Source organism: Pinus tabuliformis, chromosome 7, assembly GCF_031772625.1.
Source record: "Pinus tabuliformis cultivar Carrire ecotype Pingquan chromosome 7, CPIR1, whole genome shotgun sequence".
NCBI classification, from domain to species: Eukaryota; Viridiplantae; Streptophyta; class Pinopsida; order Pinales; family Pinaceae; genus Pinus; species Pinus tabuliformis.
In genome coordinates, this window is record NC_142293.1 from 871,862,322 (window position 1) to 871,889,161 (window position 26,840).

The 26,840-nt window shown below is 41.4% G+C and overlaps 1 protein-coding gene across 1 annotated transcript in view; it reads left to right on the forward strand.

Moving 5' to 3' along the window:
• LOC149250401 (RNA polymerase II subunit B1 CTD phosphatase RPAP2-like protein) overlaps positions 1 to 26,840 on the forward strand; it is a 183,102-nt gene that overhangs the window by 28,988 nt on the left and 127,274 nt on the right. Inside the window, exons 2-4 of the mRNA XM_089459068.1 lie at positions 20,665 to 21,219; positions 21,401 to 21,576; positions 21,693 to 21,956. Of these exons, the coding sequence (XP_089315194.1) occupies positions 20,665 to 21,219; positions 21,401 to 21,576; positions 21,693 to 21,956 (995 nt within the window). The remainder of the gene's footprint in view (positions 1 to 20,664; positions 21,220 to 21,400; positions 21,577 to 21,692; positions 21,957 to 26,840) is intronic.

Here is a 26,840-nt window from a genome sequence, read left to right on the forward strand (position 1 = left end):
TTTGGGATCCAGGGGAAATATCTGTGTATATGTGTTATGCTCTTGCATTGTTTATTTTCTATTCTTAGAATTCGTATGCAGATAATTTTTGTACGGGGTTAAAACGTACAAGTTCAGTGCGAAGTTTTGGGGCTTTTTTTTGAGGTGGACTCTGAGCTCCGTGGATTAGTTGTAGGCCTAATTTTGGCCCTCTTGGAGATCTGTAGCAGACCTTATTTAAGACCTTGTTGTGGACAGATTTGAGGACACTGTTCTTGGAATTTTTGGAGGGTTGGCTTGGCTCTTGGTGGATGGTCATCATGCTTCTATGCTGGTGAGTTTGTCTATGAATTTGATATCTATTGTTGAATAAATTCTATGAGGAAGGATTGCTTGGTTTTTCCCCCATGCGGGTTTTCCCAAGGTAATCTCTAGTGTTCTTTGTGTGGCTATCTCTTCATGATCCTAATGTCATATATTGTTGATGTCTTCTATATAATTGTTTAATGATTGAATAATGAGTAATAAATAATGCGGAAAAATCAAAATCATTAGAAGTAATTATCAGTATAGAAAACACCCTAAAAATCAACAGGTTTCTTACTTATACTTGTCCTTAGGGCTCTTTGGAAGCCCTCATGTCCTTCAAGTAAACCTCTAATCTCATCCTTAACATTATAGAATTTCCTTGGGCATAGAACCCCATCTCTTTGGGTGCAAAGCCCACATACTCACTTTGTGGGTGTTTCTCTTTCACAAGCCTAACACCAAGTACATGTGAGAGTATCTTCCAAAGCTACCCAATTTCAACAACTTTGACCTCAACATTCCCTTAGGAAGTGGACGAATCCTTGACTTTTGTTTGTATGCTCAATGTTCCACTTGATTTATTGTTTAGTTTGGTCCATCGACCTTGCCACATCACTATTTGATATAATTCCACCCTTAAGTCACTCAAACAACTTCCCATGTCATCAATAAACCCCCACGACTATCATGGAGAGAAGTTGGCCTCATTTAAGAATGGAATAGAGCTTGAAATAACATTTTGGAAAATGGATTCCATAAACTTCAACGTGGCATGTGTAGAGGAGGAATTGATGAGTGCATTGAGCCTTCTTTTTCCTTGGAGAGAGTGTCATGTGCATTGGGAAATGTGAGCTGCATCGTGCACTATGAAATAGCATTGGGAACTATGAAACAAGACAAACTATATGTAGACTTGTCTCCAAGTGACCATGGCCAAATTGTGCTATGTACATAAGACAAAGTGTTCCATATGGGGAACAAATAGGTGTGCTAAACATGGGTGTGACAACCCTTACAAAGCGCAATCAACAAAATATAATAAGTGATTAACTAGGGGATCCTGTAAATCACATGTCCAAATATATCCATCCCAAGATCTCCAGAAGTCTATATAGGACATCAATGCCTATCGAAATAGGGAGCTTCTGTGTATCAAGGGGTAGCTAGTACATAAGTATGATAGAAAGAAACACAATGAGAATGGGGACTAAAAGGATTGGCCATGATTGTCCACCTGAGGGGATCTAGGATACTGGATAGCCAATACTTGTACATAACTCATCCCATTATGGCCAATGCATTACAAAAATATTATCATATAGACACAATGTGGGCTTATAATGACACTGTCATCAATTGAAGAAAATTTGGGGTACACCAAGGTGTAACAAGTACTTCAGCTAAAAATTGACTTTCCCTCTAGGCATGAGGTGTCTATTCTAGTGTTGCAAGCATCTTGATTTTATCACGATAAAATCCTAAAATCACAATTTTTTTGGCTTGGCTGATGTTTGCAGATTTTTTCCGATATTTTGTCGGTATCTTAATTTTGTTGATGTTTTCTGATTTTTATTGATATTTTCCCTATTTTCATGATATTTTGAATTTTCGGACCCTTGTTGATTTTATCCTCTATTCTTCATCTCATTTGAAAGCCAAAAATGTTGCTTTGTGGCATAAGGTTGAGGAATGTGTGTTCAACCATGATAGTTTGATAAATGCTTGGGTTGTAATTGCCCCCCAATTTGTTGATTGGGTGAATGACATGTCTAGTTCAAGAGTTGGCGAAACTGGAGCATGCTACCTAGTTAAGCAAGTCAACAATGTGTGAATCAAGAGATTGAGTGCCATGTTTGAGGAATTTGGGTTGGAGGCATTGGTTTCTCTACTAGTGTTCATAATCCATGTTTCTCTCTTGGTATCCCTTTTAGGGAAGGGATGGCATGGTGAGCAAGGGGGAAATACAAATGGGGGGCCACCTAGGAGTGCTGTAAAGGGAGATTGTATGGGAGGACATGGATAGGGGATCTAAGTCTCGAGGGATGGTGTGTTGTTAAGGTGAATGGTTATGCTAGGAGATTTTTGGGGAGTGGTAAGGGTTGCGCAAAGTTCACATCTCTTGTAGGAGAGCAATGCTTGTTAAGGTGGACGAGGCAACAATAGGTGTTGCGAAGGCAAGGGAAAGATGGGGGGTCATATGTGAAGGTGAAGCAAAGATGCTTAAGACTTTACATTTTTCGTCAAACCAACTATTCATGGGGCAATTGCTAGTTGTGGTTTTATGGATGTGTTGTCAGGTGGCGTTCTTGGAGAAATGCAGTAAATTTGATGCTAATATTAATAAATGAGTGTTGCCATCATAGGTAATGTAGAATTTACTTCATTAAATGTTTGTAATGCCTCATGTGCGAAGGATAGCTTGCAATGGATCAATGGAATATCTCCAAGTAAGGTGCCTTTCCTTCTATCCAAAGATAACAAATATGGAGTGCACCCTCTCTACAATCTTAAGTGGGCTTAAGAAGAGTGCACACACAAGCATAAGAAAGGTGCCCCACCATACCGACAATAATGAGCAAATGATGCTATATATAATCTCAGATGGAGCACCCTTGCTCATGTTAGTGAAGAGTTACACTCACATTTCCTTATCACATGAATGACACACTAGTTTTTAAGGAGTGCACCATAGCAAATAGGGATTGGGTCCTCTCTCCAATTTCCTGGCTACAAAGAGAAGCTTTAAATGTTGGCAAATGTAACTAGGTTCGGTCTTCATAATTGTCATTGTACTTGTATCAGTATGTATTTTATGTGAAAAGCAAAAAGAAGGAAAAAAAGAAAAAGAAGAAAAAGAAGAAAAAGAATTTTATTAGATAAGCATGTTCTTCATGCTTCTAGGATTTGTTGAGTCAAAGAGTCAAAGTCATATTTGGACCTATTGTAAAGAAAAAGGAAAAATATTTTTTCAAATTGTATTTTGGTCAAAATTACCTCTATATGCCAAGTCGGCCCAACTTGTCAAGTCGACCCTGCCCCAGAAGACGTCTATTCGAACCCCTCTGGACAAGTATAAATAAAAGATGAAGTGAGCTCATTTGGACACACACAATTCACATTATCTGTTCCGAAATTTCGCAAAAAGAAGGAGGGCCAAAGTCTGAAGTTGATAAGAAGAAGAAGGGCTTGGATTTGTGGAAGCTCTGCCTTGACACATCTCTTATTGAAGGATCATTTTCTGATGCTGTAGATGTTGCTGGTCTCTTGTTATTGATGGATTTGTTGTGTAGAAGGAGGGTTTGACTTGGCATCTAAAGGATTGGAATCTTTCTATGGTCATGGGTCTTGGACATCTCACTTTGATATGATTCTATAAGAAGAGAATTTTATGGGTTTTCCCCTTGGAAGGGTTTTTCCCTAGCTTGGAGCTTATTTCTTGTGTTATTTGTATTCTTGTGATCTTCATTTTTTGTACGTTTGATAATTGTTTGATGAAGAAGACATAATAAATATTAATAAGAAGCCAACAACATTCACATGCAGTTATCAAAGAAGAGAAATCTACCCTAATTCATAAGCCTCTTGATTTCTCAACATGGTATCAGAGCCAAGGTTTGGTTCTAGGTTTGATTCTTGAAAAAGGAGGCTTGAAGATCACTCTATTGGCATTTGGATCGAAGTATGAAGCATCCTGTGGCTTGACTTGGATTTGTTCCGTGGCATGGTTTGTTTTCTGGGCTCGCATTACAATAATCTATGACACATCCTACAGTTTTGGGCTCACTCTATACTCAGTAAATTCACACTACATTAACTCGCACACCATATCTCTGAGTAGAACGTATTATTTTGTGATTTGTAAATAGATTCATGTGGTCGCATTTTATAGTGATTCTCGGTGGTTACATGTTCAAGTGGTTCTTTGTGCTCCTATCAATAATGACATCGTATCTAAGTTTACCGTGGCTTGAAGATGTACAGTTGCTAGCAACTTTGGCTCACAACATATAATGGTTTGTATAACATCGTTCTCTATATCAGTGGCATCGTAGTTTTGTCCTGGCTTGTTTCGTGGGTTGCTCTACACACTGTAGCTCATAGTAATGGTTTTGTAGCTTTGGCTTTTTTTGAGGTTCATATCATCGCATCAATGGCACTATTATATTCTATGCTCTGTTGTCTGGCTTCACAGTGACATTGTAGTTTATGAGACTCGACATTACATCTCCAAGGCTTGACATTATTATGTGCAAGGACCACATTCCCTATCATACACATTGTTCTTGTAGCACATCTCTGTGACTCGTTTGACATTCTATGGATCACATTCATAAGGATCACATCTGTGGATCTCATTTTCTTGGTTCGCTTTGATCTATTGTGGCTCGCACAATTTTGGAGCTCGCATATGTGACACAGTTTCCCTACGTGGCTTGTTAATTTCTGAAATTCAAATCGTCCTTCTATGGCTCATGATGAATGGATAATGACTATTGTTTGGCAAGACATATATGACAAAGACTATTATGACAATTAAGTTATATAGTTATGAGTAGTATCTATTATAGTGTTTGATAACAATGAAATGGTAACCTATGCGATAATGGGAAATAAAAATGAGATAGTAAACTATGGCAGTTGTGTTGCTGTGATCGTTAACAGTGACATGTAAATATAGCAAGTATTCTTGTATGGAAGTGACACTCTACATGATTTTTGATAGTAATATAGAATGTCGTCATACCTATGTTGTTCAACTAGATGTCGGTGACCAAATATGGCAGTGGTCTTCATGAGACTACACTGTATTGCTAACAATAATGTATGGCTTGACAACATCAGATAATAATGGTCGATGGACAAAAGGGTGGGTCATCTCTAAAATGGACAAGAAATCTAGATGAAAGAAAAGTATAATAACTTGGTTCATATCCTAGCTTGAAGAATGAATTGTTAAAGCTCTATGGATGGTACTTGAGGCAGTCACGCTATTCATATATCCTCTCTATACATAAGAAAAGAAAGAGTTACATCAATGAAGCCGACTTGAAGTTGAAAGTAATGATGCTCTCTTTTGAGTGAAGTTGATCAAGATCAGACTCTGCAAAGGACAGGTAAAATTCAAAGAGGTACTTATAATTTCTGACCTATGTCAAGATAATCAGAGTCTGCATAAATATTAGAGACAGTGACATGTTATGCTGCGTATGAAGTCTAAGTCTTGTAATCTAATGAAATGGATAAAAGGCATGCTAGTATGATTAGGGTTTTGCAACATGCTAATAAAATCTTGCAATGCTTGGATGACAAGTCTTTATGACTTTGAAGTTTCTAGGGTTTGCATAGAATTTGCAATTCTTATCGTAATAGATCTTAAAGACTTTAAAATCTAGGGTTTTGCAACTAACTCTATTGTGTGGTCGTAGAACTCTATAGTTTGAAAGTGATAGGTCTTGGCATCTAGGGTTTGTAAACCCTAGCAAAGTATGGAATAAAAGCAGAAACCCTAACTGATTATTTCCGCTGTGAAAGGGAAAGGAGCCTAGTTTTTAAGAATGGCAGGTATTATATCATGATGATGTGAAGACAAGGCTTGATGAAAATGGGTCCAAGATTAAGAGGGAGTCAATCTTCCTCCAGAGATAAGTATTTAATGTCTTCTTGATTATTGCTGTTGCTAATGTCTTTATATTTTGTCTCCCTGTGCTTTCATAAGTCTACTAACCAAGGTTATAGGTCAAGGCAAGTTCTATCTAAAGCTTGACTAAGCAAATGAAAGACTTGAAGGAATGTGGCAAAGTATGAAGAAGAAGAGAACAATTTGAAGCTTGCATCAAGGAAGTCAATTAGAGGACAAGAAGTTCACTTATCTCAGATGGAAAGAGGGAGCTATAAAGACCTTGATCAATACAATATAGAAGCCTGCTAATTGGTCTAGATTGATGATTGAAAGCTGAAAAGCATGAAGTTGAACTCTATTGCAATATGAGATAGACTATGCAAAGGAATGCTGACTTCAGAGGGAGCAAGTAGCATAATTTGACATAAAGAATCCCACACCTTGACTTGAGGCCATTGTGATTTGGTAACTTTGATTTTGATGATTTGTTTGAGATATGATTTGGCTCCCTGGAAAGACATATTGTAGAAGTATATGTAGAGGCTGGAAAGATAGCAGTTGAGATAATTTGATGTACCTACAACTGCGTGGTTTGATCATGGAACACATTAGTTGTATGGATAGCACTATTGATGGCTTGAAAGTACTTGAGGGAAAAATTGATATTTGGGAAGCTGATATGAATTTTTGAAGAATATGAAGTAGAACTTTGTTATGAAGAATAAAAGGCATGTGCTAGCAGCTGTGAGAAAGTTTGGCTCCTTGAAGACAATAGATGAACCATTTGTTGACAAAGTTATACGATGATTAACAAAGATCCAAAAAGGTTGGAGCTTGATATGATGTGATGCTGCTAGGAGTTGAGAAACCTTGTAATGAATGTGAAAGAATCTGAAAAGTCAAAACTTAGGTATGATGTAATGCGAGAAAGGAACCCTGTAGCTACAACTATATCTCCACAGAAGAACAAGCAATTGATGTTTTAATGAAATATGAGACCAGCTAAGGATTGTGCTTATGTCTCCCTGGTTGAGAGGGAGTAATGTGGGACACCGTATTCTCCATGTTTCATGCACCGGATCAGGACTAACGGCCATAAGTCTTAGTGAAGGCACTGGTAGGGAGAATGGAGGATTGGATAAGCATCTAGGACTGGTACTTCTTGAGGATTGAGAATCCAAGATAGGAAGTAGTCCTGTGGACCGACACTCTTTGAGGATTAGACAGGGTATCCAAGATAAGAGTGGTCGAAGAGGACTAATATTCTTTGAGGATTGGAAATCCAAGATAAGAATAGTCCTAAAAGGACATACCTGGTGAACATCTAGATGGGGTATGTGCCTTAAGAGGCGATGGTGGTGTCCATATGTATGCCTCCCAACATTATGCTCTAATCTAGTGGAGAGATAGAGCTTGTTAGTCAAGGTCTCGCTATATTGCTACATTGACAATGCTGGGAATGATGTTGATGCTTAAAGATGGCTTATCAATCCGACTCTTCCTATGAGAATATTTCAATTTGAGGAGTATCCTTGTACCTTGTTGTGTAATTATGAATGCCTCCCTAGTTAAGAGGGAGTGTTGAAAAATTTAACCGGGTTCGGTTGTCATAATTGTCATTGTACTTGTATCATTATGTATTTTATGTAAAAATCAAAAAGAAGAAAAATAAGAAATTTTTAGTATTATTATTATTTTATTAGATAAGCATGTTCTTCATGCTTCTAGAATTTGTTGAGTCGAAGAGTCAAAGTCCTATTTGGACCTATTGTAAAGAAAAAGGAAAAATAATTTTTCAAATTGTATTTTGGTCAAATTCACGTCTAGATGCCAAGTTGGCCGAGCCTGTCAAGTTAGCCTTGCCCTAGAAGACAGGTCTATTCAAACCCCTCTGGACAAGTATAAATAAAAGGTGAAGTGAACTCATTTGGACACACAATTCACATGATCTGTTCTGAAATTTTGCACAAGGAAGGAGGGCCGAAGTCTGAAGTTGACAAGAAGAAGTAGCGCTTGGATTTGTGGAAGTTCTCTCTAGACACATCTCTTATTGAAGGATTATTTTATGATGATTATGCATCAAGATGTGACTCATTTGTCAGTTCCCAATTGCATCATTATAAACCTTTGATGAAGCCTAAGTGATGTCATCAAGTCTCATTGTTTCTCCCAGTAGCTTTGAGTGGCATTACTATGGGTTTAATAAGTTGCATGGTTTATTGGTTATGTATTGGTTGTACATGAGGATTCATTTTGAACTTGATTGCTTTCATCAAATGTTACCATGAAGTATGATGGACCATGTTCAGTAAAACTTTTTCTTTAAATACCTCAATGATTTTCTTTATTATCAACATTAAAACACTATTATTTTCATCTTTTGACTCCATTTGTCCAACCAATAGGCATCAATCCTGGTTAATCTAGCTACTTTCCTTTTGAATTTGTTTTTTTCCTTAACTTTATTTGAATATCCAGAGTACATGTGTTGGAAATTCTGAGGGTGGGGGGGGGGGGGGGGGGGGTTGAATTAGTATTTCTTTTACAATTGTTATTTTATGCCAGTTAAGATCACGTAAAAATAGAACACAAAATGAACAACAAAAAAATAACTTTATCAACCAGAATGGCGCAGGCTGCAATCTTTTTTTTACATCAATCATTTTGTACAATAAAACTTGAAGAGACCATATTTTGAGCAGACTTGAAAAGTGTTGAAGCAGACTTTTTGGATCTGACTTTGAAGTGGGGCAGAACTGAACTTGTTTGAAGGATGTTGTAATTGGGCCATTGTCCCTGGTACGATAACCCCAAAAAATCTCATTTTATCTTTTATTCTATAGGGTGGCAGGGTGGTGCTAGGGAAGGAAGTTGTAGCTTCCTTCAGGAGGTTGTCACCTCCTTCCAGTGGGAGCTGGTAAATCTTGGGGTTGTAGCCCTTCCAGTTGTAGCTGGTAAACCAGAAGTTGTGGCTTCCCTTGTAATACAAAATATTGTAATTATATATATCTTGTGTTCAATTGATGTGATGTTATTGGTTAATTGTTTTGATACTTAAATTGTTGAAGTTTACAAAACACTGATTCAGTCCCACTCGGTATTTCCAACAACTTCTTGGGGGAATTTATAGGGTACACTCATTGCTGCTTGGAATCCATAGTCCTAAGACAGGATTAAGCCTCAATATTAAATAAAGGCCAAGTGTGACCCCATAATCCAAGTGGGGTAGGCACCATTCTCCTCGTCACTCAACACCTAAGCCCATCACATTTTTCGTTTCTTTTATCAATCTTGTTGCTAGGTTCTCTTTACTCCCACTCCTACTACATGAAATGAGTCTAGTTGAGCCATGGGAAGCCCCCTTTGACTAGGAAACCTTTTATAAGTATAAAGTGCAGCAGAGTTGGTGACGTGACAGTGGCCAATCTCCCAATTCCCACAAGGCTAGCACCCATTGTTGGGACTTTGAGTGAAGGTGTTGTTTCTGTGGTAACACTCTGCATGATAGTAAGTATATGTTAATGCCTCCACTCAGCTCTAGACATGATGTCCCGCAAATATATATGAGATGGGTTTTTGTGCCTGGTGTAACATATATAAACTTAGCTTCAGTGCCCTTGATCTGCCAGTGCAATGGCTTGGAGAAAAGCATTTGCAAAGGGTGTGGTCTCTAGCTTAAGCAAAGCTGCTGATAATCTGTCATGTCCCTTCTCAAACACATTAGTAACAGGGTGTTGCTACACAATTTTGGACATTTTTGACTAAGGAAGAGGACCCCACACTTTCGACTTAGGGACTTAGGGGCCAAATCGACTTTATTTAGCTGCTAGTGGAATGTGGGGGCCACCCACATGGGAGTTCGAATTAGCCATTTGATATGCTTGGAGGGAAAATCGAATGGGTGGATGGAGGGGCCCACATGAGGCTAAGGAGGCCCAAGGAGCTATAAGGAGAGATCAACTCTCATTTTTGGTTTCATCTTTGACATTTGCAAACAACTACTCCATTGTTCACTCTGCTGTTTAGCTGAATCAACCGGTTGTTTAGCCACGAGTCTCTCGAGCAGGAGATTCATCCTCTACTCCGGGGGACCATTCGTGTTCGCCCTAGGGAAGCTGTTCCACAGGGATTTTCAGGAGTTCCGGGCAGTGACATAGTACCAGAAGCTAATGCAGAGCAAGGAGTGCGTATTTCTGGGTAGCCAGGAAACACGCAAAGGGAGATTGAGGCCAACAGAGATCATATTGCTTGTTGGGGAGTTAGGGAGCTGAGGTAGCAACACTAGACCAACATTCTTGTTGGGTTTTACAGCCAGCTGAGCCAACATTCCAACAATTCGAATTGTTGGGCTGAGGGACAGCGCAAAGGCCACTTAGCAGATTTTCGTGGAGCTTGGGAGCAGGTGATTTTGGCCAAGAGCTCATCTGAGAAGTCAGGGGTTGGATAGCAAGGGTGAACTCAACATTTTGGAGGAGTTTTCAGGAGGATTTACAGGCAGTTTCCAACAGGCCGAGTTTTGCAGCTATAGCTGAGGTGAGGCTCCAAGGGGGTCGAAAATCAGAGGTCCAAACTAGCTAAAATCCCTTCTGGGTTTTTCTGGGTTTAGGCCAAGGAGTCCGGGGTTAAAAACATACCATTTTCTAGGCGGTATAAGTGCACTTTTCAGCGATTCGAACTTCAGTAGAGCAGCAGTGTTCTTGGCAGCGCAATGCAGATTGGTGCAGCAGTTGGGCAACCTTCAACTCAACCATTTTCCTACTTGGGTTTGGTCCTGCTTGTCCATTGAGACAAGCCCAGGTGCACCATTTCATCATCTATTGTATTTGGCCTTAAGAAAGTTAATAAAATGGCTCAACAGTGCCATATTTGCAGCGTTTTGTGAATGCCTAAATGTGAATTTCATTTTATAAATTGCTGGACAGTTTATTTGCTTAATATCACTTGTATTCCTATTTAGGATCATTACAGTGGTATCAGAGCCTAGTTCTTGGCTCAGCTGTGGGGATTGTCTCCTATGAGAGAAGGGGACTAGTAGAACATCACCTACCGGAGACAAAGGTACAAGAGCAGAGAAAGGGAGTTAGATATTACTCTAGATACAGAGGATAGGGGGAAAGCAGTAGTAGAAGAGGAGGAAATGGTAGAACCCAAGAGCAGGGAAGAGATGGCTTTCGACAACCTTTTGAGGGCCCTGAGTGACTTGGCCAAGGGTCAGAAAGACATGCTGGAAGAGATCAAGTCGCAGAACAGAGAGAGGACCATGCCTAGAGGGTTTATGTGTGGGGAAACTTCTAGGGCCTCTCAGCCATTTGATCACCCCTCACTAGCAGCGCAACACCCTTCAATGAGTGTGCCAACTCGTGCTACACTACCTTCCTTCGTGCCAGTGGCACAAATCGAGCCTGCAAGGGAGGAAGACCCCCCTTAGATGGGAGATTACTTCAGAGAGTGGCAGTCTATGGATGAAGACTTTAAAGAAGCCCTCTCCTTTAGAGATTACTGCAAGCTCAAGTAGAGTGAGAAGGACAAGGGGTATGGAGGACAAGGGACCCAGAACTACAAGCTGCAGAGGACCATAGGGAGGATGTATTTCCCTACTTTCGATGTCACTGCCAAGTGCACGACTAGGGCTTGGGTTGAGAAGATGGATGCCTACTTCCAACTCAATCGGATGACAGAGCAAGAAGCCATTAATATGGCCACGTTGCACATGGAGGGGGAAGCCCATGATTGGTGGTTTCATGGCTTGACCACCCTAGGGCATGCCCACGTAGTTTCTTATGAGGACTTCACCAGGAGGGTGGTGGAGCGATTTGATCAGAGGGATCCAAAGGCTCATTTTAGAGCGCTGACTCAACTGCACCAAATAGGAAACTCGGAGCAGTACTTCTCAATTTTCTGTGGGTGTCAGTGATGGTCCCGGATCTATCCAAGGCAAGGAGGGTGTATACCTTCATTGAGGGCTTGCTTGAGCCCCTGTGTGGACTGGTGAAGTCACGCAGACCCTCCACGTTGTAGGAAGTAGTCTTGTGTGCTAGAGATCTGCAGGGGGCCATCCCCAAGACTAGAGCACCATTTCCTGCACGGACCCCTTTCCCACAAAAGGGGCATGAGACTAGACCTCCACCTTAGAGGACCACATAGGGGAGGGGGCAGTTAGATGAGGAGACACGGAAGGACCTTCGGAGGAGGAAGCTGTGCTTCACATGCAGAGAGCCCTGGGCACCAGGCCATCGGTGCACTGCTGGGAGAGCACACTACATTGAGGTTTTTTTTGATAGTGACCAGGAGGACGAGGTGGAGTAGGATTGCGGTGGGGCAGATGGTGAGAGTCCGACAGACAGAGGGCCACCACCACCACCTCCACAGGGTGGGGCATCCCTTGCCCCAACAGGGGGAGTTCTCGCTTCCTTATGCGGGATTCCCAAATTTTTGACACTGAGGATCAGAGGCATTGTACAGGGACAGAGGGTGTCAGTGCTAGTGGACAGTGGGGCTACCCACAATTTCATAGATGCCTAGTTGGTCCAGAGGAGGGGCCTCACCACAACAGAGTTCGAGGGCTTCTCAGTCCTAGTACCAGGTGACTGTACCATACAGTGCACTAGATATGTGCCCTCCTTGACAGTAGTTATGGGGAACTACTCAATGACAGACCATTTCTTTGTGGTCGATGTGCCAGACACCAACGTGGTGATGGGTGTCCAGTGGCTGTATTCCCTTGGGCGAGTCATGACAGATTGGAGGAAGCCGGAGATGGAGTTCATTGGGCCGGATGGCAAACTAGTAGTCTTGAGAGGCATGCAGTCTTATCCACCTCAAACAGTTTCGGCCCACAGGATGGAGGCAGATTTACGACATGGGGACATTGCATGGGCAGTTGAGCTGAGGATCTCAGAGGCTGGAGGACAGGCTCAACCACCATCAGTAGACATACAGGCCTTGCTGGACAGATACATAGTAGTGTTTGGGGACATTCCACTAGGGCAACCACCAGACAAAGGATTTGAGCACACTATTGAGTTGGAGCCAGGTGTGCAGGCAGTGATCACCACTCCTTACAGGCATCCCAAAGCCTATAAGGATGAGATAGAGAAGGCCATCCAGGAGCTGCTAGCATTGGGCCATATCAGGCCAAGTTCCAGTCCTTTCGCTTCTTCAGTGGTGCTGGTGAAGAAGAAGGACGGAACCCTTCGGAACACTAAAGAACTGGTACCCCATTCCCGCATAGATGAGCTGATGGATGAGCTTAGAGGAGCCAAGTACTTCTCTAAGATTGATCTACGTTCAGGGTACCACCAGATCAGGGTGAGGGATCAAGATATCCCTAAGACAACTTTTCGGTGCCACTATGGGCACTTTGAGTTTCTGGTCATGCCATTTGGGCTGACCAACGCTCCAACCACATTCTAGTCATGCATGAACCATGTCTTCTGGGGACAGTTGAGGAGGTTTGTGCTAGTTTTCTTCGATGACATTTTGATTTACAGCTGGACATGGGAGGAGCACCTCCAACACTTAGAGGAGGTATTGCGCATTTTGGAGGAGCAACAGTTTTATGCCAAGCTCTCCAAGTGCGAGTTTGGGTTGACAGAGATGCTCTACCTAGGGCATATCATTGGCGTTGATGGGGTGAAGGTCCACGAGGAGAAGATTCGGGCCATCCGGGATTGGCCAGTACCCCGAGATGTGACTACGTTGAGGGGCTTCTTGGGTATTTGCACCTACTACAAAAAGTTTGTCAAGGGGTTCTCATAGCTGGCAACACCCTTGACCGACTTGACCAAGAAGGGGGCCTTCGCATGGACTGATGGAGCATAGGTTGCCTTCGATCGCCTCAAGGAGGTGATGAGCAGTTGCCCTGTTTTGGCACTTCCAGATTTTTCCCAGCCATTCATGGTGGAGTGTGATGCATCCGGGGTAGGAGTTGGAGCAGTATTGTCACAGGAGGGGCATCCCATTGCTTTCCATATATGACAAGGAGATGCTGGCCATTATGCATGCATTGGCCAAGTTCCGCTAGTACTTGGTGGGCAACCGGTTTCGAGTGAAGACTGATCACAACAGTCTTCGACATTTCATGGGGCAGCAAGGCCTCAATGACAGGCAACAAAGATGGGTCAACAAGGTGCAGGCCTATGACTTTGATATAGAGTATGTGCAGGGAAAGCACAATGTGGTGGCCGATGCTCTATCTCGAAGACCAGCTGGGTTATCTCTCATGAGCACGTGAGTGAAGACTGATCACAACAGTCTTCGACATTTCATGGGGCAGCAGGGCCTCAATGACAGGCAACAAAGATGGGTCAACAAGGTGCAGGCCTATGACTTCGATATAGAGTATGTGCGGGGAAAGCACAATGTGGTGGCCGATGCTCTATCTCGAAGACCAGCTGGGTTATCTCTCATGAGCATTTGCCATGATTGGAAGGCTTAGTTGTTGGTGGAGTACTCCAAAGACAGGAGGGCATGCGAGGTATTGGAGGGTACCCATGCAGATGAGTGTTACCGTGTGATGGATGAGGTCATCTATTACAAGGGGCACATTTACTTAGTGCCCAACTCGCAGTTGAGGGAGAGGGTACTCTAGGCAGCACATGATTCACCACTGTCCGGGCACCAGGGGTTCTGGAAGACTTATATGGCTGTCCGAGAGAGATTCACATGGAAGGGCCTCAAGGAGGACGTGCTGCAACACGTACGGGAGTGTGAGGCTTGTCAGAGGAACAAGGGGGAACTGACCCACCCCGTAGGATTGCTACAACCACTTCCCATCCCGGAGGGGAAATGGGAAAGTATTTCGATGGATTTCATCACAGGGCTCCCCACAGTGCAGGGGAAGGATTGCATATACGTAGTGGTCGACAGGTTGACCAAATTTGCCCACTTCTTCGCCATCCCCACCAGGTACACGACTGCACAGGTTGCAAAACTGTTCTTCCGGGAGATTTTCAGATTGCATGGGCTCCCTAAGAACATAGTGAGCGACAGGGACAACAGATTCATGGGAGGCTTTTGGCAGGAACTCTTCAGGCTGGTTGGGACGGAGCTCACTCCTAGCACCAGCTATCACCCTCAGACAGATGGCCAGACGAAGAGAGTTAATCAGTGGTTGGAGGGGTACTTGAGGAACTATGTGACCGGTCAGCAGAGGTCTTGGATTCGGTGGTTGCATCTGGGCAAGTACTGCTACAACACTATGCACCACATGTCCATCGGTATGACTCCTTTTCGTGCTCTTTATGGATATGATGCATTGTTTTTTGTTGATATTGTTTTTGGAGACAACTGGGCCCCAAAGGCGAAAGACTGGGTCCAAGAGAACCAAGATATCCTCAAGTCTCTCAAGGATAATTTGGTGACAACCCAAAATCAGCAGAAGTTTACGCAGACCAGCACAGGATAGAGAGACACTTTGAGGAGGGGGACTTGGTGTATCCTTGGCTGCAATTGTACAAGCAGTCCACGCTGAAGCAGAAGGGGGCCGAGAAGATACAACCACGCTTCTATGGGCCCTACCGGTTGATTAGACGAGTTGTGGAGGTGGCTTATGAGCTAGAGCTGCCTCAGGGGAGTAAGATCCACAACGTCTTTCATGTCTGATGCCTTAAGAGGGTGTTGGGACAACAACTGATAGCAGTAGCTGATCTACCCCCACTAGATGATGAAGGCCACTTGGTGTTGGAACCGGAGGCCATTTTGGAGAGCAGGGAGAGGAAACTGAGGAGCAGGACCATCAGGGAGTTCTTGGTGCGCTAGAAGAACTTGCTAGATGAGGATGCCACCTGGGAGGGTAAGCACATATTGGAGCACCCAGCTTTGAATTGCTTGAGAGCAAGCAACATTCGGGAGGGGAGGATTGTCATATCTGTTCTCAAACACATTAGTAATAGGGTGTTGCTACACAATTTTGGACATTTTTGACTAAGGAAGAGGACCCCACACTTTCGACTTAGGGACTTAGGGGCCAAATCGACTTTATTTAGCTGCTAGTGGAATGTGGGGGCCACCCACATGGGAGTTCGAATTAGCCATTCGATATGCTTGGAGGGAAAATCGAATGGGTGGATGGAGGGGCCCACATGAGGCTAAGGAGGCCCAAGGAGCTATAAGGAGAGATCAACTCTCATTTTGGTTTCATCTTTGACATTTGCAAACAACTACTCAACTGTTCACTCTGCTGTTTAGCTGAGTCAACTGGTTGTTTAGCCACGAGTCTCTCAAGTGGGAGATTCATCCTCTACTTCGGGGGACCATCCGTGCCTGCCCTAGGGAGGCTGTTCCACAAGGATTTTCAGGAGTTCCGAGCAGTGACATAGTACTAGTAGCCAGCGCAGAGCAAGGAGTGCGTATTTTTGGGTAGCCAGGAAACACGTAGAGGGAGATTGAGGCCAACAGAGATCATACTGCTTGTCGGGGAGTTAGGGAGCTGAGGTAGCAGCACTAGACCAACATTCTTGCTGGGTTTTGCAGCCAATTGAGCTAGCATTCCAGCAGTTCGAATTGCTGGGTTGAGGGACAGCGCAGAGGCCACTTAGCAGATTTTCGTGGAGCTTGGGAGCAGGTGATTTTGGCCAAGAGCTCATTCGGGAAGTCAGGGGTTGGATAGCAAGGGTGAACTCAACATTTTGGAGGAGTTTTCAGGAGGATTTACAGGCAGTTTCTAGCAGGCCGAATTTTGCAGTTGCAGCTGAAGTTGGGCTCCAAGGGGGTCGATTTTCCGAAGTCTAAACCAACCAAATTCCTTTCTAGGTTTTTTTGGGTTTAGGCCAAGGAGCAAGGAGCTGAAATCTCATAATTTTTTGAGCATGGAAGCAGTGATTCCAGCCCTTCGATGTCAATAGACAGAACATTTTTCTGGGGCAACGCAGTTCAGTTTGGTGCAACAGTTCAGTTTGGTGCAGCCTTCAGTTCAACATTTTCTCACCTAGGTTTTGTCATGCTTGTCCATTGAGACAAGCCCAGGTGCACCATTCTATTTTACTATTGTATTTGCTCCTGAAGAAGTAATAAAATGGCTCAACAGTTCTCTATTTCTAGTGTTTCCATGGGTGCTTAATGTATATTTCGTTTTTCTGATTGCTGGATTGTTTGCATGCTTTGTATATCACTTATATTCTTGTTTAGGAACATTACAATGGTATCAGAGCCATAGACTTGGCTCAGCCTTTGGGAAAGATTAGAATCAAACAACATGGCGGTCACCTGGAATGAGGTGGTGAGGATACAACAAATGCTGATTGATCTGGGGAAGAAGTCGATTCATTCCTCAGTTGGGAATCCAGACATGATTGCAACTGATGTGGAGTTGTTGGGGGAGAACTGGAGGGCATACCAATCATTGGGCTATGGCATTCAGGTGTCCCTCTCTTTTTGGGAATTCTGTGAACTAAGGGGTATGCACAAACCAATGGAGATTCAGTGGGATTTTGCAGGGGATTGATAGCAGAGGTCAGCCCAGCACTTTGGGTCCATTTCCGGGAGGATTTACAGGCAGATTCCAGCAGGCCGAATTTTGCAGTTGTAGCTGGAGCTGGGCTCCAAGCGGGTCGATTTTCCAAAGTCTAAACCAGCCAAATTCCTTTATGGGTTTAAGCCATGGAGCAAGGAGATGAAATCTCATAATTTTCTGAGCACGGGAAGCAGTGATTCCAGCCCTTCGAAGTCAGCAGACAGAACAGTTTTCTGGGGCAGCGCAGTTCAGTTTGGTGCAACAGTTGTAGCAGCCTTCAGTTCAGCATTTTCTCACCTAGGTTTTGTCATGCTTGTCTATTGAGACAAGCCCAGGTGCACCATTCTATTTTACTATTGTATTTGCTCCTGAAGAAGTAATAAAATGGCTCAGCAGTTCTCTATTTCTATTGTTTCCATGGGTGCTTAATGTATATTTCGTTTTTCTGATTGCTGGATTGTTTGCATGCTTTGTATATCACTTGTATTCCTGTTTAGGAACATTACATAATCCAGATTAGAGGAGGCACTGTTATGTTAATGAGCAGTATCTTGTTGCTGATATTGGAACAGAGGGTGCCTTAGTGAGTTGGCATGTGGTTGTCTCTTAGATATGCAATGCACTTACTCTATGACAGGTAAAAGGGCACTGTTTTCTGGGAAGTTGACTGTGCCATTTAACAGGGAGAGGGAGACTGAGGGGTTACATGTGGTTGTTTTCACATGTTAAATGCTGCATTTTAACAGGAGTGTCCAGAAGCCACAAATATTGGAGTTGGGGTGCTGCTATGATCTGATTTTAACATAAGTTCAGCACAGCTGTAACAGCCAGGATGAGAGTGCTCCATCTTGGATCATATTTAGCATGCCGTGTCAGTTATTCTTGGCAGATTAGTGTGCCTTTCTTATGCTTGCATGTGTCCTATTTTTAAGTCCATTTTAGTCTCCTTTAAGCAAAATGCAGATTAATAAGAGGGCACACTCTTTATTTGCTATCTTTCGACAAAAGAAAAGGTGCTTTGTTTGGAGATTCTTTCATTTATCCTTTGGTAGTGATTCTTAGCAGATGAAGAGTTACAAAGATTTAATAAAGGGTGTTCTTCATTACCTTTTTATTTTTATTTTTGCCTTCCTTAAAAGAAAACTTCACACAAAAACCCAAGGGATGCTTCTCCACATATGTGGATTGCATTTCTAGTAAACCTGTTGGTGTAGATTGGGGTGCCTATCACATGGTGATTTGAATCAAGCATCTACTGACATAGAACTAGCCACAGAACTAGTTTAATGCTTAGCAACAACATTGACAACAATTAGTTGAGCTAACCCTTGGGTTTGTGCCCTACATCATCTATGGTGGTAATACTCATTTAAGAGAGGGTGTCCATATTAACAAGGTGGTACGCTCTCATACTTTTGGCACATGTATGACATACCAGTTTTGAGGAGTTAATTGCCAGCCAAATGGGTGGGTTAAGAGAGTTACATTGTATGCCAGTTTTTGGACAGCATGCAAGGTGTCCTTTATTGTGAGTTATATGCTATATTCAAAGTATACCCATAAAGTGAGAGGTGACAGGGGACGTTGCCTCTGTGTATCCTCAAGTTGACATCTTGATGAGGTGGATTTGAGCGAGTACCTCACATTAATTCTCACAAGGTTCAGACTATGCGAGTACCTCACATTAATTCTCACAAGGTTCAGACTATGTGAAGAATAGAGGCAAGTCGAAACATGGCCTTGAGGCTGAAAGGATGGTCGCTGAACTCTGTTTGGATGATGGGCTGGGGAGCTATACATTTGCTATGGATGATGCATTGTAATAGAAGGGTGTGGATAACCTCTGTTTTAGCCCAGTTAACCCAAAGCAGGCTAGCTCCCCAGGTCTTGGAGCCATAGAGGACAATGTGTTTGATGATTGTTTCCAAGAGGTGTATCTCAGACAAGATATCTCTAGGAAGTGGAGTTGAAATCACTCTCTTGAATCAGGCAAGTGAACCATATGTCTTGTTAAGACTAGGCTAGAAAGCATGCCTCAAAGTGAATCAAGGCCCTAATGACTGAACCCCCATGTATTTGTAGGTCTTGATAATCACAATCTCATTCCCTTGGAAGTAGAAGTGGTAGTTGGTGAGAGCTTGTTGAGACACATTGAAGTTTATAACCTTTGTTATATGAAGGTTAATTGTGAACTGTCAAAGGTCACAGATGTTGGATAAGGTGTCAATCTGCCTTTGTAGAACTAAGGTTAATTGTGAATTGTCAAAGGGGTCCCAGATGCTGGATAAGGCGTCAATGTCTTTGTAGCTCCTTGTGTGAGTAGGCCAAGAGGATTATATTGTGGACAAATAAAAGCAAGGAGATCAAGACGTGGTATAAAAGACAACCATCACCAATATGCATCACAGATCCATAATATATGGTAGTTTATGAACTGTATAGTGAATTTTTAGATATTTTCATCATTGCAAACTTTGTTATAATATGAATCATGCTATTGAGGATGGCTGATTTTTGTTCTGAATATGTATTATGAAATTTGAATGTGATATCTCTTCTCAATTTTAGAAATTTAAATTGTTTAAGACATTGTTTCTGTATGATGAATGCTGATAATTAAAACTTTCAGTTATTCTTGTGATGTGTTGAAAATAACTGTAAAAAGTTTCTCATTGTGAAACCTCAGAATCTCATTTCCCATGCTGAATCCATTTCACATTTCATTTTTTGTTTCTCATTTCTGGTAACATATTTCCAGATTTCTCATGGTTTTTTGTTTTCCTACTTGTTTTATATTGTTGATCTCTGAGCTCTTTGAAGTTACTTAATTGTTGGCTTAGAAACGTGTGATAGAACAAGGCCTTCAGATAATGGAAACTTTTTTAAACTGTTGATATGACTCCAGCTCACTGAAGAACTAGAGGTATATCTTTAACATATTTTTTGGATGAAGCATCAAGGAGAGAACATGTTCACGTTTTGATCATTTCAATTTTTTCTTACTAAACTAAAGCAACCAGAAACAATTGTCTGCTTGTTTTTATTGAACAAAGATTATCATTTCTGTGAATGATACTTATTTTATATATCTTCCTCTAGCCAAAGTTAAAATGTAGTAATGGGAGTAGTACTTGTATGAGTTTGACACTTGGCTTAGGCAGAAAGTAACTTTGTGAACATCTTATGCTTGGTGCCTAGTCGACATTATTTTCTAGAGTTTTTAATTAATGCAGTTTGGGCAGTCTGGTTCTTGTAGGATTGCATATTATTCATTTATTTACTCAAAACTTGTCTTTGATTATAGGGCCTAAGAAAAGTAAGAATTCTCTCAAAAGAGGAGCTCCTAGAAATGAGTCTGATTTTCACAGCACTATAATTATTGGAGAACCACATGCTGATGTTGCTTCGAATGGTGCTACAAGTTCCATTGTTATTAGAGAAGAGACTCTGAACCAAAAGGATAAAAAATTAGAAAGAAAACTAGATTTACAGAATGAGAACAAGTCAGAAGTGATGAAATTGAGATCTGCCCTGAAGACACAAGGAGTAAAACAATTAAACCGAAGTGTTACATGGGCCGATGAAAAGAAATTGGAGCAAAGTGACCATATTGAAGATCCCAAGAAGAGGAATTTAGATAATTCAAACAAGTCATCAATTGTTGCTTTGCCTTCCTTGGAGAGCATGAGCCAGAGTGCAACATTTGGTAATGATGCTGAGAGTTTGGAATCTTTTAGAGCAGAATTCAATGAGGAAAATGTTAAGGCTTCCCGGCTTGAAGCAGCAGAGGCTTTTGCAAAGGCACTAACAGAAGCAGCAAATGCAGTTGCTTCAGGAGAGGTTGATGCCAGTGAAGCAGGTACAACGAGATTTTCTTTTAACTATAATGATGCGATAATTACTTGTTTAGTCTATAGGGTAAACAAATGGTCAACCTACAACGAGATTTTCTTAGCAGCTTTCAAGGTAGAAATTTACACCTGGGCCCAGTTGATATTAACTAACATGATTGCATCACCTAATAACAACTTTCAGGGCAGGAATTTGTATAGTTCCTGGTACAGGTGATCAAGATCCCCAAAAGACCCAAATTGATGTAGAAAAATTGGGTTCAACACAACCTGTATGGACAAGTTTACCTTCTACTGCAGATGAAGAAGCTTACAATGCACAGGAGTGCTGGTATGATGATCCCCCGGATGGCTTCAGCTTGGAGGTGAGTGCTAGATAGTGCCAACTAACAAGCAATATTATGATGGGGTGTTGAATGTGTATTAATTTGTGATGTTGATTATCTGCAGCTTTCTCAATTTGTGATGTTGATATCTGCAACTTTCTCCATTTGCAACTACATGGATGGCTTTAGACCAATGGATTACACGTTCATCAGTGGCTCACCTCTATGGTAGAGATGATAGTGATGCTGATGATTTTTCAACAGTCAATGGAAGAGGGTATCCTCACAAGATTGTTTCTGGAGGTGGCTTGTCAACTGAGATTGAAAGGACTGTAGCAAGTTGCATTTCACGTGCCTTGCCAGGAGTGGTTCAGTCTCTAAGGTTACCAACTCCAATTTCCTCTTTGGAGCAAGCTTTGGTATGACTGTGATTCATGAATAACCTTAAACCATTATCAGATAAAATGAATCATTATTCACAAGATTTCCTTGTTAATCCCCTGTTATGAATATGAAGCTAATCCAGTATTTTGCTTTAACATGTTGGATGCAAAAATTATTTTAAGGATTTTTGTATCATAACATGAAATGTTTCTCTAATGTATGGAGGTATCAAGCATTTTTTTTTTTGAGAATGTATTGCATCAGAAGATAAGATATTGCCAGGATGCACCCAGAAACGGTCTGAAACAGTGATTTAACTTCCACAACTGCTCTGTAAAAACCTTGTAAAAGCTCAGAAATTTTTTGCTACTAACAAAGACCAAATTGTTTCTGATTTTTTTTCCCTGCATAAAAAACCTGTAATTTTTATCAATAAAAATAAAAATTGCACTTTGCAAACACATCTAGTGTGTATGCAACTGAGATCCAATAAAGAGGATCAATAAAAGAGCAAAAAAAGTACTGAGTAGCGGCATGAGGGGTTGTCATACATTATGCCTAAAAAAAAGAAAAATAACAGAGTATGTACAGAGAGTTATTGCTGACTAGTGCATAGTTTTTTTCCCTTTCCGTTTGTGCATTCTTTGTCAACCATCCGAACTTGGTTCAACAAGAACCAAAGCCAAATCTAGTCTCTCATGAGGAACCTCCTTGTCAGAATCTGAACTTTCTGATACATGTGCTCTTTTGGAGCCACCAGATCCATCTAGTGTCATAGAGTCTTCAGGTCCCTTTTCAACCTGAAGCACCAGTTCAATGGTATGTTGAACCATGGTGCCCCCTCCTTGGGCATTGTCCTGCAAGACTGTTCCTCTTGTTCCTTCTGGCCAAGGCTTTCTTTTTTATCTTCTTCTTCATCTTCAGAGTGATCTTGTTCTGAAAACTGCCATCCTTTTGATCTATTTGTTGGTTTTTTCTTGTTCTTGGGATTCTTCTTTGCCTGGGGGCATGATTGTTGTAAATGGCCTGTTTGATAACAAATACGACACCTAAATGCCATATTTTCATAGTCTAAAACTTGTGACCAAAAAAAGTTTTGATGTTTCAAATTTATATGGTCGGGAAGTCCTTTGCTGAGGTCGATCTCCACACATATTCTGGCATATGTGAAGATACCATTTTCTGCTCTTTCCATATCCACTTTTTTTAATTTTCCCAGAGTGTTTCCAATATCTTCAAGAACTTTGTGATGCCAGAATGGGAGTGGAAGATTTGGGAGTCTGACCCAAACCGGCATTGTGGATACCACCATAGAGTTTGCATCAAACTCAGGGAACCAAGGAGTAGTGAAGAGCCCGACTCTTCCCCAAAACCAGGGCCCTGCATTTAAAGCATATTCCATGTCCTTCTTTGTTTCAAACTGAACTATAAAGAATCCTTTTGAACATAGAAAAATCTCAAAGTCAGGAGTCCAAGTTGTAGCAATCCATTGGATGAGTGCTTCTGGTTTGGGCCAAAAGCCATCAAGTCTGCAGATGACAGCTTTCGCTTGAAGGACAGAGAACAGGGATTTTACCTCAGGAAGCTTTATTTCCATTGCAGGAGTATTTTCCCTTTGTTCAACTATATGGTCCCAGGATATTTTGATGCTGAGCTGCAGGGGCTGTAGGTTTCCTTTTAGCTGCCTCTTTAAAGGAAACAGAAGGTCCTTTGGTGGAAGATGAACCAGGAGCTACTCCTCGTAGTCTTGTATTAAGTGTGATGGAAGAGTCTTTTGTGATTTATAATCTCCCAGATTTGAAGAATCTGTTAACACTTTTCTATTGTATTAGAAGCACTTGATAACATGATGGTATGCCACAGCAGGATTCAATTAGAAGTTTGATAAATAATACTGAGAATGAGCTATTCACAAAAATGATCTTGGATTACCTGCTAAGGATTTTTATCAAGATCTGGAAACAGGACACCCAACTAGAACTTGACAGGGGCATGCATAGCACAGATTGTGAAAACACCATTCTAGAGTGTTTAGGAACCCTAGATGCTTCCTGGCTTTTCGTTACTTGCAGGCTGTTTGAATAAATGGGTGGGCTGCTTTTTTTGACGCTAGAGGAACCGGCTTGTGTTGTACATCTGTTAATGCAGGATACTAAGTCGATGGGGGCTATACAGCGGGTGGATAAGTAGGAGATCATATGCTTCAGGATCTATATCTGGAATTGGAACTATAGATTTCGGGATCAACTGCTTCTCGAATCGGATCAGCTTAAACTTCAACTGCTGGATCAACGACACCTGTAAGTACTCAGAAGACACAGATACCCCCGACCTTGCACAGAGAGCGGCCTGGCGAAAGGGCAGAGCAGTGTTGAAGTAGGAGGATACTCCTGTAGGAGGTTGAGGCCTCCATACGCCGAAATAACATTCCAAAGGACTTATATGAAATGAGAGGCAGAGCGAGGAAAATACCAAAGTATCAGTTGGCGGCCGGCTTGAGGAAAGGCAATGGTTTCTCGCTGAGGATGAGCACCCATTAAGACCTGAGAAAATATACCCTCCCGCAGCCATACGATGCAAAAAGTCTTCATTTTCATCCTTAGGGAGGCATCCAATCTCGGTGTAACCCCGATGAACCAGAGAATGTGAAGGTTTGATGCCCTGAACCCCTGTGGAGAAGAAACAGCTAGAGCGTGAACCCTAACCTCCAGGGTGCACGCCATTATATTTGCTGTTGACTCTGCCCAGTTGTACCAAAATGTTTCTGATGCTTAGGTGGCTAAAAAAATGTGTCCAATTGAGGATCTGAGAACAGAGATTGCCCCCATCTCTTATAGGTCACCTCACTGCTGGTGGTGAACATATTTGGTGTAGTTGTAAGTTTTATTCCAGAATTTGTGCTCATTTTATGCGATATTCCTGCAGTGCTTTCGTCATGGAACTGGAGTGATTGGCTACATGATCTGTCACCACTTGTGTAGTTTGTTTCTCCTAGATTTAATTTGTATGTCATGAACCCTGTAGAATACTAGGAATTCCTGTGAATAGCAGCAGGCACGCCATCGATAAATAGGTGAACCCGAGGTAGAAACTTGCCCCTTTTTGTGGAAATGATATATGACTACCTATGAATTGCAGAGATTTGGATCATAGAAGGATAGTATTTGAAAAATAAGAACAAAAACCAACAATTGGTTATATAAACTTCATTATATGTGTGAAAGTTGCGAAGGCTATTAATAGTGGAAAGGGAGTAAAAATTGGATGGAGGAGAAACTGCAAGGTGTGATCATAAATTATAGGCGTTTAGAAGTCTAAAGAGAAGTAAGAACCTATGAATACATGGGTATGCTATCTCATGGATGTTTTTTGTTGATGCAATGTAAGATTGATTTCTATAATTGACAAAAAATGACTGCCCACAATATTATCTCTGTAATATTGACTGGACCATTTACACTGGAAAGGGAAATGCAAAATAGGTAGTTGAGGAATGGCATGTGTGCACCATTAGAAATAGAAATACGGAAACGTCAACGGAAACAGAAATCCACCCTTATCTTAGATATACAATCTCAAATCCTTGTTATAGATTTATAAGCACGTCAATTAATCACTGCATGCCTTTAGGCTGAGAGATTTGCTCTTTTGTTGCATACACAAGATCACTTGTTTATAATACATGTCCTTGTAATGGTGATGCTAGATAGAGTGATTGCATGCCCCTAAGTTTAGAGCTTGTTCTCTTTTTATATATCAAAAAATTCCCAACTATTAGAAGGATGGGGTAAAATATTATATTCTTTGTTGATTGGGGTTTTATAACATATGAACGTAGTGCTAGCCTATGTTGCATCAAGTTTGGTGCGCAAGAGGACAGGAATAACAAACAAATATTCAAATAAATTGTACAACAGTTTTCAAAAAAACTTTCCAAGAAGTATTCAATTGAATATATAAAAAAAACTTACAATATATAATAAACTATAATCGATAATCTATTTGAATTTTGAATAATTCCACATGAAATATAAACCAATAACTATTCATGATTCCATAAAAATTATGATGAAACATAACTTAAAGACAATCAATATTGGTGCATGCTGCATCGTTTGATTTGTGTATTGATTGATATTTAATCAAAAAATGAGCAAGGAGATTGTCCAAAAATGGAAATTGGCAAAATTATGTCCTCACTGCTCATATTTTAGCTGGTGGCTGATACAATGATGCATAAATTCATAAATTAAGATTTGCTCTAAAGCTATCCAAAATCACCTGTGCCTCACTAGGTTTTGCTGCATCATCATCATCATCATCACTGTCCTGTAATACAATGCCATCTTAATAGCATGCCAATTAAGCCAGTTTTTGAATCTGAATTACCCTCCTCATCAATCTTTGGTTATGAAGGCAGAGACTTCCATGCATAAAAATAAGTTTTCCTGCTCTCTTAAAGCCAAAGGTAAGCTTTTTTTCTTTTAATGGACTGGATAATTGTGAGTGAACATGTTCCTTTTTGTAGCTACAGGAATGCCAACCTAAAATTAGAAATGCACAGCAAACTTTCTAATTTTTAGAGCTTTGTTCTCTTACATTCTCCACCATCCAGTGGGATTTACCTACACCATACTGTTATCCTCCCTTGTAGCAGCTGTGTAAGTGGGGTATTGCTATGAGAAATCGTGAAACAGTTGCTGAATTATTTTTGCTTGATCAAATGCCACACATCTTTGATATATCATCAATTAACTCTTGTGTCACCTCAGCATAATCTAGTGGTGCATCTCTGCCTGGTCTCTCTACCTATCACTTGGATAAGTATACAAGCAGCCATATGATAAGGGGTGTCAACTTGTTTCACCTCTTCTCTATCAACTTTCAGGGTTCTTTGAAAAACTCCAGTCGTCTTTCTG